Source organism: Xiphophorus hellerii, chromosome 12 (assembly GCF_003331165.1).
Source record: "Xiphophorus hellerii strain 12219 chromosome 12, Xiphophorus_hellerii-4.1, whole genome shotgun sequence".
NCBI classification, from domain to species: Eukaryota; Metazoa; Chordata; class Actinopteri; order Cyprinodontiformes; family Poeciliidae; genus Xiphophorus; species Xiphophorus hellerii.
Genome location: NC_045683.1, coordinates 19,626,768 through 19,638,378, shown reverse-complemented (window position 1 = coordinate 19,638,378; position 11,611 = coordinate 19,626,768). Strand labels below are relative to the sequence as shown.

At 37.9% G+C, this 11,611-nt stretch overlaps 1 protein-coding gene across 4 annotated transcripts in view; it reads left to right on the top strand.

The window, feature by feature from the left end:
* The first annotated feature begins 390 nt into the window (after positions 1-390).
* Positions 391-11,611, top strand: part of LOC116729784 (drebrin-like protein A) — a 47,160-nt gene continuing 35,939 nt past the window's right edge. For all 4 annotated transcript variants that reach the window (XM_032578561.1, XM_032578562.1, XM_032578560.1 and 1 more), the window contains exon 1: positions 391-749. In XM_032578561.1, the coding sequence (XP_032434452.1) occupies positions 658-749 (92 nt within the window). In that variant the 5' untranslated portion in view covers positions 391-657. The remainder of the gene's footprint in view (positions 750-11,611) is intronic.

Genomic DNA, 11,611 nt, shown 5'->3' with positions numbered 1-11,611 from the left:
TTCTTTTAATTAAATACAAATCTGTATAAGATATAATACTGTATGTAATATTCTAGCTTTAAATATCTGTAAACCATAATCAGTCAGTATGAACAGTGATAAATTCTTTAGTGTCTGTTTGTGTGTAATGAGCACATTACAATGGTTTCAGCGTTGGAACTGAATTACTAAAATAAAAACATTTACATTTCCGAGATATAAAAATGTTCTGCTGCATAACAGCCGATGTGCAATAGATAGACTTTCACACAATTCATGAACGGCTAATGTTGCCATTTGACTTGCACTGGAACACCTTTCCTCCCAACGACCCAGTGAGTGAAGTCATTATGCTTTCCACTCTCTCAACAGGAGGTGGGGCTTTTGGCGAAAACTTATTCCACCCAGCCTCACAAAGACCAGCGTGCAGTCACAGCCTCTCCTCCAAGCTGTGAGTGCGCACACATCGCCCGCTCTGGTTTGGAACTACATCGCCTTGAATCTGCAACACTTTTTCTGTGCGTCTTTTCGTGGCCGGTCGTTAACTACTGTGTGGCCGACTCCATAAGATTGCCCCTTCTCGCCCCCGTCCCCAAAAAAAGCTCCCCCACCAGGACCCGTGAACACTTGAAGCTGTGCGGGAGTGGTCCGGGAACTTTTTTTTTTTTTTTTGCCATAATGAGCAGGCAAACGGTCAACCTTGACACCTACAGCCTGTCGCTGCTCACAGCCAAAGAGGACATTCTCAACCCCCGCTCCTCCACCAACTGGTAAAACTTTTTATTAACGCGTTTAGTCTGAAAGTGATACTTTCATGCCTTTGTTGGAACTTCCTTGCTCTTCACATTGTTTCATAGTGTCACAGTTATGCACAGCGAGAGTGCGCACACTGTTGCGCAAGGGGAGGTTTGATTTGAATTAATCCAGTCAGAGATGTAGAAGTGGCCAACTCAGGAAGCTGCACGCTACTTCTGCTATATTTACCAGCTCAGTGGTAGCAGATGTGTGCAACTATGGTTTATCGCAACGGGGTGATGCACTGACGCTGGGGAGAGCCGCACCTGGCCTGCAGCCTGCTGCTGGCCTCACCCTGGCCCTGCGATCTGGGACTGCTGTCTCTCTGATGGGAGCTCTCCTGGGATCGTGTTTCTGCTGGTGTGCTGATCTGTGACAGGGCTCGTTTTTCAGAGAGAGACTCTTTAATTTGACGGATAATACTGCATTCATAAGAAACAAAAACACAAAGCAACACTTGACGCTATACACATTAGATGTCTGCAATAAATGGTGTCTGTCGAATTAAAAAATATTTGTAGAATTGTAGTGTTTTCCTTTTTTTTTTTTTTTTGCTGGCATATTAAAGCATTTTACGTTGTAACTTGACTACCTGACACTTTGCTCTAGCTTTTCTCTCTGTCTCTTTGTCCCAAAGCTTGGTCATCAGTCTGTCACCGTGGCAATGGATCCATCTTTTCAAACAAAAGCAGCCTATTTTTCTTTGCATTTTCTTCTTGTTTACATGTCATTTATCAGGGTTGGGGTTCTCTTTAGGCACAAACAGGTCACCTCTACTCGGTGAGAAAGTTAAAACATATTTCTTATTAGGTATACTTTGGTAGTATTTGGTAAGATCTCCTTAGGGCTTCAAAACTGTCCAAATTGCTTTTGTTTTGCATTGGACAGCAAATAAAAAATACAGAGCAAAATCTGACGTTTTGATCCATATTGACATGATAGCTTCAAAAAGACTTTTCAGTGCTCGGGTTGAGTGCTTAAAACTTTGAGGCAGTTTGAGTACAGTGAAGTCATTGTCACCTTCAAGAACCCAGTTTGAGGTGATTTGGGCTTTGGTAATTGGTGCATTATGCATGATCCTTCCAGTAGTAACCGTTTGAAGATGGGTTCACTGTGGTCATACAGGAGTGGACATGGTCAGTAACATTACTTTGATAGTTTGCAGCATTTAAATGATGCACAACGAAGATGCCGCTATGCCGAGTGTCTCTATGGTTCCTTCGTAGCAAACAGAAGTGGCAGCTGGTATGGTCTTCAGCTGCAAATGGTTGTTTGATTCATGGTCATTCATTTGTTGTTTGTTCAGCATACGTTGGTTGTAATGAATAGTCATTCAAGGTACTTTTGCCTTGACATATTCTCAATCTAGCCTACCTATTCTCCTTTATAGTCTCACATCAGTGAGGCATTTTCTTACACACACCTACCACTCACTGGATATTTTGCTTTTCAGAACTTTCTTTGTTAACCTGCAAGATGATCTTTTTTTCTGACTTTGCTATTGAGTTTGCTTTATTAAGCATTCACGGAGCAGGTTTTGCTTTGAAATGGCAAAAACCTTACGCTTTTAAATGACTGCTTTCTTAAAGTCTTGGTGTCTGAAAATAGGAAAAAAAACAAGAAAACAGAGAGAATCACTCAACAAGTAAGTTAAGTAAGTGAAGTGGGAAAGGAATTTGGCAATGTTGAAGCTCCACCCAGTCTTTCAGTGCGATTTGTAAGGATTTAAGGATTGAGGAGTTGTCCATCCAAGCTAATATGTATGTTTTTAATGTAGACATGAACATGTGCGTCTCAAGGCACTGAAGAGTTTGTTTAGAATGAGGTGAGAGGCTTGGTTCACTGAAGGATCCTGCCCCCCACTGTGTGACCTTGGGGTCTGTGTGTGCATTATCTAATGACCTTGTCTTCTGAATGGGAAGCAGGGCTTTTGTCAGCAAGGCTACCAAAAAAAGAGGAGTGTTTTCAATGCGTCCTTCATTCAGACCTCCATGCTCTGTGTATAGCTTTGAAGGTCTCCGCCTATTCTCTTTGAACACCAAGAAGTTTGTTCCTTCTGGGTTGGAAACGTGCACTGTGTGCATGTGTTATGTGTTTGTTCATGTAATAAGAGAACTGAAGAAAAATAAGCTGCAAAACGTCAGGTTTCACGTGATTGTGCAATCCTCTGTTCAGGAAACCATCATAGTTGTGTGGAAAAGAAATTCAGATTTAGATGTTACATCAAGGATGAATTTAAATGCAACAATGAAGCATACATTTCCTGGGGAGGCCCAAAATCAAGACCTGCAGCTGCTGAGCTAAACATGTAATAACAAAGGAGTGTATGCTCACACATTACAGTTTAGTTTCAGTCATGCTAAGCTTCTCACATGGGAGATCAATGCTTTTGAATGGCTAATTAGCATATTGAGATCTTTGTGGACTGTGACAGAGTTCTTCAAATGCATCTTATCTGCAGGACACTGAAAATGTGTGTGAAGTTTGTGGAAAGTTTTATTCACTAGAGATCACTGTAGTCAGGCACAGGCACATAAAGTAAATAAATGATTTCAATGCAGTGACACTTGGTAACTCAGTTTTGATAGGGTATTACTAAAGGAAATGGTTGAAGTTGGATTTGTTTCTGATGGAATGACAACACTGTACGAACTTATTTAGGCAATCCATTTTTAAAAATTGTCTCACATGGGCCCATAATTTCATTTTTATATCAATATTTTTTTAAACATGCATTCACAGTCCACTCTTTGAGTAATCTGTTTTCATAAGCTGTTTCTTTTTGATGTTTAAGTAGGTTGTATTATGTATTATGCTGTACTTGGATGAGTATCAAGCCCAAAAAATTGTGAGAATTTTTACTTGGAAAGTTAGACATTCTCAAGCCATTCTGAGAACAATATCTAATATGACTATTGGTGTATAAAAAAGTTGATTTGCACTTCAGATACAGTAGTTTGTATCGCACTGAATCAGTGGCACTAAAAGTTTTGTGTAATCCCTAAATATTAACATATTTCTTTACTGTTTTGGAATGGAAACAGATTGTTATTGGCTTGTGATGCCAATAAAAGTTAGCTTGGCCACTAACTAAATGCACATCCTTTTGGAAGGTGCACAGTTTGAATGTGATGTTTTACCCAGTCAGAGATCTGGCTTCAGGTCTAACAGTTTGAATGCGGCTATAAGTCTGATTGTCAATCAATCAGGACAAAAAGGAAAAAACTATTTCAAACATAAGTGATGAAGTCAGTGTTATGTCTGACTTAAGAGACAACTTGGCAAAAGATCTATTTGTAGTTGTGTCTCTAGGCACTTTGCTAGAGGCAGCCTTTAAAGGAAACAGTACCGTGTAAAATAAGCATAACATAAAAAGAATGTGGCTTTAAAACTTCAACAACAAATGAGCAAAATATGTCCATAAGAAGCAGAAATATATAAATCTAGGACCAGACACTATGCTGTGGTTGACATACCTGGCAAGTGTCATCTTATTTTCAAGATTAAACAATTTTATGTTGTTTAATGGTCAAATCATTCTTTTGAAAATAGTCAAGCACAATGACTGAAATAAGTATTTTCCAAAAAAGCAACTTCTCTCTGGAGTGTAAAGTTGATTCTTTAAATCTGACACAAAAAAACAACAACAAACTAGGTGTGGCTTAAGACTTTTGTGCATTTCTTTAGCTCTTGTTGGTGGGAAAATATTTCCAATTTGCCCTCAGTAACGAAACAAAATTTATTGAAGTGGTTTTACTGAAATAGAAATTGACACTTTATAATTGCTTAATGTTTACCAATGATCTGAAAGGATCTAACACTTAATAAGGAAGGCCTTTCAATATGAACATTTTTTGGGGTTGAAATATTGTGCAATCTGTCATCACATAGTAATAGTCAGACAATTGCATTCACTCCAGTACTACCTCAAGCAACTCTGGCAACTTTTAAGACCTGAACTTTGCTTCAGTAAGTTGTTATGTGAAGAATCTCGTACAGATCCTGAAAATCGCCTTCATATATTGAAACACAACATGCCATCCAAATTTTAGATAAAAATCTAAATTGAAAACCTATTTGAGCTTTATGTTTCATTTTCACTTTAGGGTTACCTTAGAGTTGGCTTAATGTATACTGATGGCTAACGCATTTTAATTTGTGACATTATTTTCTCCTCCAGCACCATGAACACTTGCAAGTAAATTACCAGTTTAAATAAGTGTTAGCCCCTCCATTTCAGCACATGCCTGGGGTGTGTGTGCTGCTGCAACTTGCCAGAAATTTCCACTGGCTCATGCCTGATTAATTGATACCTTAAGACTCACTAAGTTTAAGGTTACTTGCTTAGTAAAATACACCTGTGGGCATAAAGAGAGCATAGTAGGAAGAAATACAAAATGCGTGTGCATGTGCTGATTCATCTGTTTATGATTATGTAGTAGGAAACTATATCATAAAGCTTCCCATAGTTTGAACTTCTTCTCCCAGGTTCTGCTTTTTGCTCTGTTCCCTAGTTATGGACAAAGATTAACCTGTAAATAAAAGTCATATTAACACCATCTTTCGATGTACAGGTTCTTATGTAATCCCTATCTGAAGCTGTGTAAAATACTGCAGATAACCTCGCTGCAAATGGGTGAGACAGCATTAGTTTTCACCATTTACTCAAAATAAGGCTTCTGAAGTTGAGCACACTACCATGCAGATGAAACCAGATTGATTGAGCTTTCACACAAATAACAGCATAGCGTAAAAGCAGCTTACTGAAAACGGGAAATCAAGGAGAGTGTACTTTGAACCAATGCCCAGTCCCCTCTCTGATTTTGTCTCTCTCTATGTTTGCTTCTTGCACAACACCTGGCACTGGCTTCCCATGTGACATTGATCACTACTGATTTCCAAAGAAATGCTTGTGTTTTTGCTCTTGTTTATTTTTTCAGTTTTTATTTTTACAGTGGACCAATTGCAAAACCAGTTTAACATATTTTGTTTGTTTAATGTTTTCATTCGATCATACTCGTGCCCGGTTTAGGCTTATAAAACTGGTAGACATGCAAGGAAATAACAAATTCTAGGTAATCAGGCCACATATCTCCAGTTTGAAAGACTAAAAGATATTGTACCATACCAAGTGGGTTGTAACCTTTAACCAACCTGCTGCTGCCTGTGGGTGGCCTCTTTGACAATGATGATAGCTTTGCTATAATGGCTATTATACTGCTTTTCTCAACTTAGCAAAAACTTGGAGTCAGATTTCATAACGTATCACTTAACAACTGCTTTCTACCTTCCTAAATATTGTTTAGATTAATTTAGGCACTCAGAATAAAGCTTCAGAGTAATGGCAGCCTTTAGACCTGATGAGACATGACTCCAGATGGTAATGCTGACTTAGTGCTGTGTGTGTACGTGTCTACTGTTTATGTTTGGGTACCCTGTTGGGTTGAAGACCACTAACTGACAAAAGTGGGACTGCCACACAGAGCCTTTTAAAGGGTGCAATTAAAGTTTCATGACTTTATGGCACTCCCGTGCTGTTATTTGTCTTGGTGTCAAATGTCTTTTGGGAGCAAAATGACGATTTGCTCACTTAACAATTGAAACTTTGAAACTGTATCCAGCAGATATAATATAGCAGATATAATATTTGTGTTTTTACCCTCATTAAAAGTTTTTTTTTTTTTTTTTTTTTTTTTCAAAATTGATGGAGCCTAGACCTGGTTTGTGGGCTCATGATATACCAATGTTTAAAAAAATTACTGTGTGAAAACATCAAAGTAACTTGTAACATTGTTTCTTTGACATTCATTATTTTGAAGAGATGTAAGGGAAAGTGCCAGATTTATCTGAGATGCTTGTAAGTAACATGCATAGACAGCTGGACACACCTGGAGGAAGGCTTTTAAACATTTCTCCCAAAAAAGTGTTGAGGAAATTAAAATAAATTAACGTCAGCCATCATTCTTAATTTGACAAGGCCATTTTTTGAAGCTACAACTGGCAAGCCAGAGATGCCATATAGTGATTCTGGTCATCTAAACCAATGGCCCATTGAATTCTCAAAATCCCTCAACTTAAAAGCCATTCTGTTTATTACAGTACCAAAAGGAAATGTTTCATTTTTAGGCCAACAGTTGTAGACACAGCAAAATGTGTTACTGCTTCACATAGAAAAGGCTCTGTGGGAAGACTTTTTGTTTGGAGCTTGTATTTATTTATTTTTCCTTGATGTGTAATGATGTGCAAAAATTCCAGTTTGGTACGCAGTAAATAGTAGAATCAAGTAATATCCCTACTCCAATTACAACAGGTCTGTCTTAAAATTAAATGCATTAAAATCAATGTTAATTACAAAAGGAAGATAGAAAATTTGAACATAAACAGCAACCAACACAGTCCCTGTATTCAGCATTATCATCAGTAGAGAGAATGTCAGAAGAAGCTTTGGATAAATAACGGAGAACAGTTTAACCCTGCCTTAAATGAAGCTGGCATCATTTGGTGTCTAGAATGCTGATTAGATGGACTTTCTTGTACTAATTTAATGAGAGGCTCCAATCAAATTGAGGAATGTGACATTCCCCAATATCGGGCGTATGGAATTAGTTTCATAAAGTTCTGATTTGTGGAGGGTTTCTTTAAAAAAAACGGTAAAAGTAAAAAAAGTATTTGTGTGAAATGAACCAAAGGTCCCATATTCCCAAATTTTTGACACAAAAATTACAGTAACATTTTTTTCAAGTTATTGATATCTAATACAAAAACTTCAGGCTGTAGCTCAAAGTGGTTTTGTCTTAAAGTCCCTTAAAAGTTTCTGTAATAATTCCTGTGTACAAAAAACCCTGCACATTAAGTACATTAAAACTGATTTTCTAATCATGCAAATTATCGTGTGTGAATCTTTAGAGTAATAGAGGAACCAGTTCTTTTAGCCAAGATACTGCTTCTATTTCACTTAAAAGTCTGAACTATGAGCTGTCATTGACATCACATCCATGTCAATCACCATCTATTCTGAGGTCAGCAAATAGGAACTTAGAAATTCTTTACTTATGAACTTAGGTAGCCTATAGTTTTTGCACGTCCACACATGACAGCGTCATGAGTCCTGCTTTGATACGACTGGAATGTGATTCTTCCTTAAAAAGGATTGACAGTGTTAATCTTTTTTAAAGTGAAAATGCCTGGAAGGTTGTGAACTAATGCAAATCACAGTTAAAAAAACCCATGTTTTTTTTTGTCTGTTTTTACCTTCATCTGTAACTTGTAATCAATTTGAATTTGACCCAAATCAGTGGTGACAACTGTTTGTTGTTTAGTTGGTGGAGTAACAAGGATATAGTTAAACTGCATTACAATAGAAAGCCTTGAAAATAAAGAGAATGTTGTGCAAGCAACCATGTGCGTGCTGAAACATTCTGTCAGACTATCAGTCTGTGCCAAGTATAACACAGCTATCATTCAGTGTTATTTTGCTTGTAATTGCACATTTATGAAATCACCACACACACACACACACCCACAGTGCGGCACACAAATACCAACCCCACACCAGCAGACAGAGCACACATATAAAAAGGATATACACACTGTCTCATTCTTATTGCTCTTCTGACAACAGTAATCTGCATCGCTGCTCCCTGGCTGTAGATGTGGACTCTTAAGGGTTAACTCACACTTTGCAGGAAAGTTGCATTGAATGTGTTGTCTAGCCTGAGAACTTTAGCTGCCTTTCTCCTGTCGTGTTTATTCGCCTGGCTGTTGGGATTGATCAGTGGGTACTGGTTGAGAGCTGAAGGGGTCCTGTTGTCCTGACGACCCCAATGGGAAAGCTGGGTTGTTTGCCAGGAGAAAGCGAATGAATTGAGGGAGATGAGTGGAAAGGGACATGAAAGGCTGAGATTGGGCAAAAGGGGACAGAGGAGGACATTTCTTTGAGAAGACAGATGAATAACTTGTCTAGAAGTGGCAAGAAAGAGAAAGAATTGTAGTAGAATGGAGAGGTTGCAAAGACGAGAAAATGAGACACATTAAGGAAGCGATTGGAGATAAGATGTCTTTCTGCTTTTACTAGGCCCATAATAACTATGATAAGGTGCAAGGGGACGGGGGGTATTCTTGTGTTTATGCAAGTCAGCATGAACAGGAAATGCCACATAGATCCCAGAAGACCATGATTTTAGGGGAATTATCATCATTTTTTTATCTTCTTTCTTCCCATTGCCTGTAATGTGTACAAAAGCAAATTCAGACACTCAATATACCAACAATTTACTACATGGAGTTACCTAACATCTACTATGTGCTATTTTCATAAAATCATCTGCTCCTGTTTATGACATATTCCCTTGCCCCCTTTTGATTCCTCCAATATACAGTGATTGTTTCCCCATTGAGACTCTATTGCCAGAGGTGCTCTACATCCCCTGGTGCTTCTCATCCTTTTTTCTCAGTGGAAACTCTTGAATGGGTTTCCTTCCCTTCACTTGTTTATCATATAACTTTTTAAACTCAGCCCCTAATGTCAGTGAACCAATTCCAAGATCTTAAGTAGCAATTTCTCATATTTTAAACCTAAAATGCTTACCCCATATTTGACCCGTGTGTGTGCATTGAGACACACATGTTATAGATGCACCAAGGAATTAGCTGTTGACCAAAATCAAATTTCCCCCTTAATCAACTGGTGATCAGCTGATAAAAACATATTAACTCTGACTTGTGCATCTCTATGTCTTTTTGTTGGTTTGAACATTTTTGGTCACTTTGCATGCAAGATGAGATAAAAAAAGGGGGAAGGATACAGTTTTGCCAGTTAATATTGAACTTGTTTGGCAAATCTTCTATAATTTTTCATAATTCAATGTTTTCCATGTGTGTTTAAGGCATACACACCCCCTCTACAATAACACACCCTTATCTTTTGTGAAGGTTGTAATTATATCGAAGATACAGCTAATGCTCGGTGTATAATCGAAACGTGAGCTGCTCTGTTTGCACTGTGACCGTTCCATGTTATCTGTGGATTATAACAAGGCTGTAACATGAAACTGTTGGAACCACTGTTGTCTACACTTTGGTTCCTCATCTGATAACGTAGCGCTTGCTTCTGTGTCATTAATCTTGCCGTTGATGGCATGTTTTGTCTGCGTCTCTTCCGAAATTGTTGTGTAGATTGACATCTGCGAAACAGTAGCTTACTTTTTGTCTCTCTTGCCCCTTTCGGTCCCCCACCCACCCTGCCATTTGTTTCCATCTGCCTCAGCAAAGGGAGGGCTGTTTTCTCTCACTGGTCCTTGGCAGTGATTTAATTACTTATTTGTTTACTTTGTCATATTCCAAACTTCTCTGGCTCCGTGTTCTGCTGAGAACAGAGATTTTCCTCCCTCCCGTCATCCTTCAGCATTCCAGCCAGTCCGTTCTGCCCTTTAGCTCCTCACCCCCACTGCCTGATATTGTATGCAATCTATTGTTTACATTTTAACCAAGTTTTTTCTTCAATTAACTATCACTTTTTTGTTCTTTCATTTTTTCCCCCCATTATGTCTGTCATATTGCTGTCTATTTACTATTCTCTCGAGGCCAAATAGTTTCAGTGGTCTGTAATAGTCTCCAGAGGGAGTCTGATTTGTCCTCCACCCTGTCAACTATTATACAGATCACTCAGTGTTTCTCACAGGGTGGATCTGAGCAAATGGTCCCTGGCATCAAAAAGGCAATCAACATAAAGTATACTGGAAGATGATGTTTATCTGCAAAAATGTTACTTCACCTGAAAATCTCTTCAGAAACTCTTAAGCGTGCTGATATGCTGTTTCTTTTGTTCTTTGAACAATATTATATATGATATATTTATTTATTTGAAGTCATTGTAGCTTTGTAAATGTTCTAATAATGTCTTTGCTGCTCTTACTGTTCTGAGTTTAGAAGCCTAAACTTTTTAGTAGATAAAAAATACAAACATATTTTGCTAAAAGAATTATGTAATATAAAAATGCACTTCAGAAGTGAGAACAGTGCCTCAGTTAATAAGCTTTTCATATTTATTCAGTCTTCTCTATTTTATAGATAGAAATGGAGAAGTTTGTTGCTGTTGCCATGTTAGCAAGAGCCATCTGGCAAGATGAGTCACAAATTAAAGATTACTTACTTGTATCACAATATCTTTGTGAAACTACTTGTGCACAGTTGACTTAAGTGTATACTTTCAAAAATTAAAATGAGACTAATATAAATTTTGTGATAGAGCAATATTTGAGAATCATAATAAATTGTTTGGATTTATTGGACATTTACTTATTTTTGAGTTGAAGGCACTCTTTACTACATCATTAAACTTTACAAAACCCATTTTAGAGCTTTGCCATCACGTTTTGTATATCCAATTTGTAAAAGGGAATGCACTGGTTCATGTGCAGTGCTTGGTGAATTATATCATAGGATGTTCTTATTATTTTGTTGACCCAACAAATCTTTTCCTTAAGCTGTTTTCCAAGGATTGTCTTCTCTAGAAAGTACAGCAGCAGGATATTATTCTTAGTTTTATGAACCACATCAGTGCTTAAAGGCATCTTACTTGTGTTTTCATTTTTCCGAATATCTCCTGCAATATGCCTGCGATGGGTACTGTTAATAACAGTGAAAGTTATAATTGAGCCAATGAAGCTCCAATGCCATGGCTCATAGCTCACTTTGAAGGAGCGCTGACTGAACTCTTCATATCATGTCTTGCTGATATAATGAGCCCTGGGAAGTTTTTACATAAACATCATTTTGACATCCAAGTTTCACCACTTAAAATGAGACCAAAAAAAAAAAAAAAGAAACTGCACACTTT